The sequence below is a fragment of the Penaeus chinensis genome, chromosome 28 (genome assembly GCF_019202785.1).
Source record: "Penaeus chinensis breed Huanghai No. 1 chromosome 28, ASM1920278v2, whole genome shotgun sequence".
Lineage (NCBI taxonomy): Eukaryota > Metazoa > Arthropoda > Malacostraca > Decapoda > Penaeidae > Penaeus > Penaeus chinensis.
Window position 1 is genome coordinate 9,021,217 of NC_061846.1, and position 2,500 is coordinate 9,023,716.

General features: G+C 33.2%; 1 protein-coding gene across 8 annotated transcripts in view; it reads left to right on the forward strand.

Moving 5' to 3' along the window:
- The window catches only part of LOC125039819 (neurofilament heavy polypeptide-like), a 61,454-nt gene that overhangs the window by 58,459 nt on the left and 495 nt on the right, over window positions 1-2,500 (forward strand). For all 8 annotated transcript variants that reach the window (XM_047634121.1, XM_047634119.1, XM_047634113.1 and 5 more), the window contains one exon: window positions 927-2,500. This exon is cut by the window's right edge and continues 495 nt beyond it. In XM_047634121.1, coding sequence (XP_047490077.1) covers window positions 927-986 — 60 coding nt within the window. In that variant the 3' untranslated portion in view covers window positions 987-2,500. The remainder of the gene's footprint in view (window positions 1-926) is intronic.

Consider the following 2,500-nt stretch of genomic DNA (forward strand, 5'->3'; position numbering starts at 1 on the left):
TACATGCATATATATATGCATACACACACACACACACACACACACACACACACACACACACACACACACACACACACACACACACACACACACACACACATACATACATATGCATATATATATATATATATATATATATATATATATATATATATATATATATATATATATATATATATGTGTGTGTGTGTGTGTGTGTGTGTGTGTGTGTGTGTGTGTGTGTGTATATACATGTGTATATATACACATATACATACATACATACACATACACACACACACTTAACAGAAAATTAATTATTAATAAGGATGAATATGATGATGATAGTAATAGTGCTATTAATGATAACAATAACAATTATGATTGTGATAGTAGGAATTAATGATAATAATGATAATAATAATAATAATAATAATATTAATAATAATAATAGTAATAATAACAGTACTAATGATAATAATGATAATGATAATAATGATAACAAACAATAATAACAATATGGAAATAAAGATGATGGAAAAATATTTTTTCCTCTATAGAAAAAAGACATTTGAACTAATAGACAATCAGCCATCTATGTGTGAACTTGCACGTCACTTTGACTTTTTAGTTCTTGCTAATAGCTTTCTGTTTATGTTCCTACCAAAGCCATTCTGATAAACTAACTTATATATGCCTTGTTTATATCCATTTGCATGGGTGGTCATATATTAGTATAGACCATGTCATATTCATATCATCTATTTCGTTGTAAACCAAAATATCCATGTCATTTCTTTATCCATAAAAGAATATACTCTTCATTCTGTATCCAGTCCTTTCTCTGGTCAATAATCCAAAATCTTAAATATCATGCTGCATCAAATCCATTCATTTCTGAAGTCCTTGAACTTACTCTGTTTTTACTTGAATGCCTCTTCTTGCAGGATGGACAAGCCAGTGCCAGCGGAGAGGTGACCCCAGCAGAGGGAGCTCTGTCCCCTTAAGAAGCTACTTGTGAACCTCATTCTGAATCAGGGTTCATCATTTGATCATAAAATAATGATCAACAGTGGCTTCTTTGGAAAGGGAAATTAACCGTGATAAGTGCTTTGTGAAGTTCCATATGCTGTCTCATGCAGATTATGACAGTGGAGTTTCCTTTAAGTGTTAAATAGATAAAACATTCATTGCAGGACGCAGTGTCAGAATACGGTGAATCACCATAGATTTCTTTCTCCCGTAAAAGGCAAATTGGATCTTTCTTTTTTTTTTACAAGACTGAAAGAAATGCTTTGTGTAAGGATATTTCTGTCCACTGCACAGTCTGTTTATATGCATTCCATGTCAGTCCGGTTATATATATGTTAATTTAACTTGCGGGATGCATGTCAACAAGTGCTAATGCAGCTACTTTTGATACATGGTAAGCCTGTACTGTGAGGTTGATAAACATCTGTTTGCTCTTTTCCCTTATAGAGATTTACATGTTATAATTTACCTACCATGACAAGTATGATTATATAATCCAGCCTGAGTACTTGCTCATGGAATAGTTTCTATAGCTTGTTGCACACACCAATATATTTTGGTTAGGATACCATTTGCTGACCCTTGTCAAAAAGAGCAATAACAGTGGTAAAGGTTCCATGTTGATGAAGCGTTATAACGTCTTCTGTAGGTATAAAACTAGCTTTCAAAGGCCAGCCTCTTTTAGTTATGTAAACTGTGTCAGGCGTCCATGATTTTGATATTCGTTCATGGCATGTTAACCAACTTGTGCTGTAGAAAACTAAAGCCTATCTTGATGTATATTTAATATAACTTTTAATTTGTCCTTCATGTACTTGCTTCTAACAGATATGGCTGACAAAATTAGCAAAGTTTCCATGCATTCTTTTTACTTATACTGTATATGTTTGAGGTTTGTTTTTAAAATTGTGATGTCATGAGTCATACCTTTATAGGCAGTTTGTCCAGAAACTAGCTACTAGGCTTTCACTATTCCTCAAATCTTCCAGATGCAAATCAAATTCTTAGATACATTTCTATATGGTCTTAAAGCTAGAATAAGGAAGCTTTTATTCCAGTATGCCTTGTAAAGATTGGTGAAGATGACTCCAGTTACTTTTCTTTCCCTGCTGCTCCCCTGTAGGTGATCCATGATTGGGTGATCATTTTGTAGAGTCTGTGCGAACTGGAATCAAGAGGTTCATTATGCTCTGCCAAGTGTTCGTCTGTCAGTCTTAATGCATTTTTTGCCAGCAGGTGAAAAAGTAGCCATCTTAAATGGAGTTAAATATCTGATTGTACTATAATCAAGCTGCAAAAGGACTGTCCATGGAAACAATAAAATTATAATACTGTTCATGCAAAGCTTATAAGATGCAGAAAGATATAACAACTGACTGCACTCTTAATTAATTTAATTATCACTGTCATGCATACATTTCTTTTCATGCATTACTAAGTCATGCCATTGTTTCAGATTTTTCTAGAGAACTGTCTAAAGGTCTTGAAT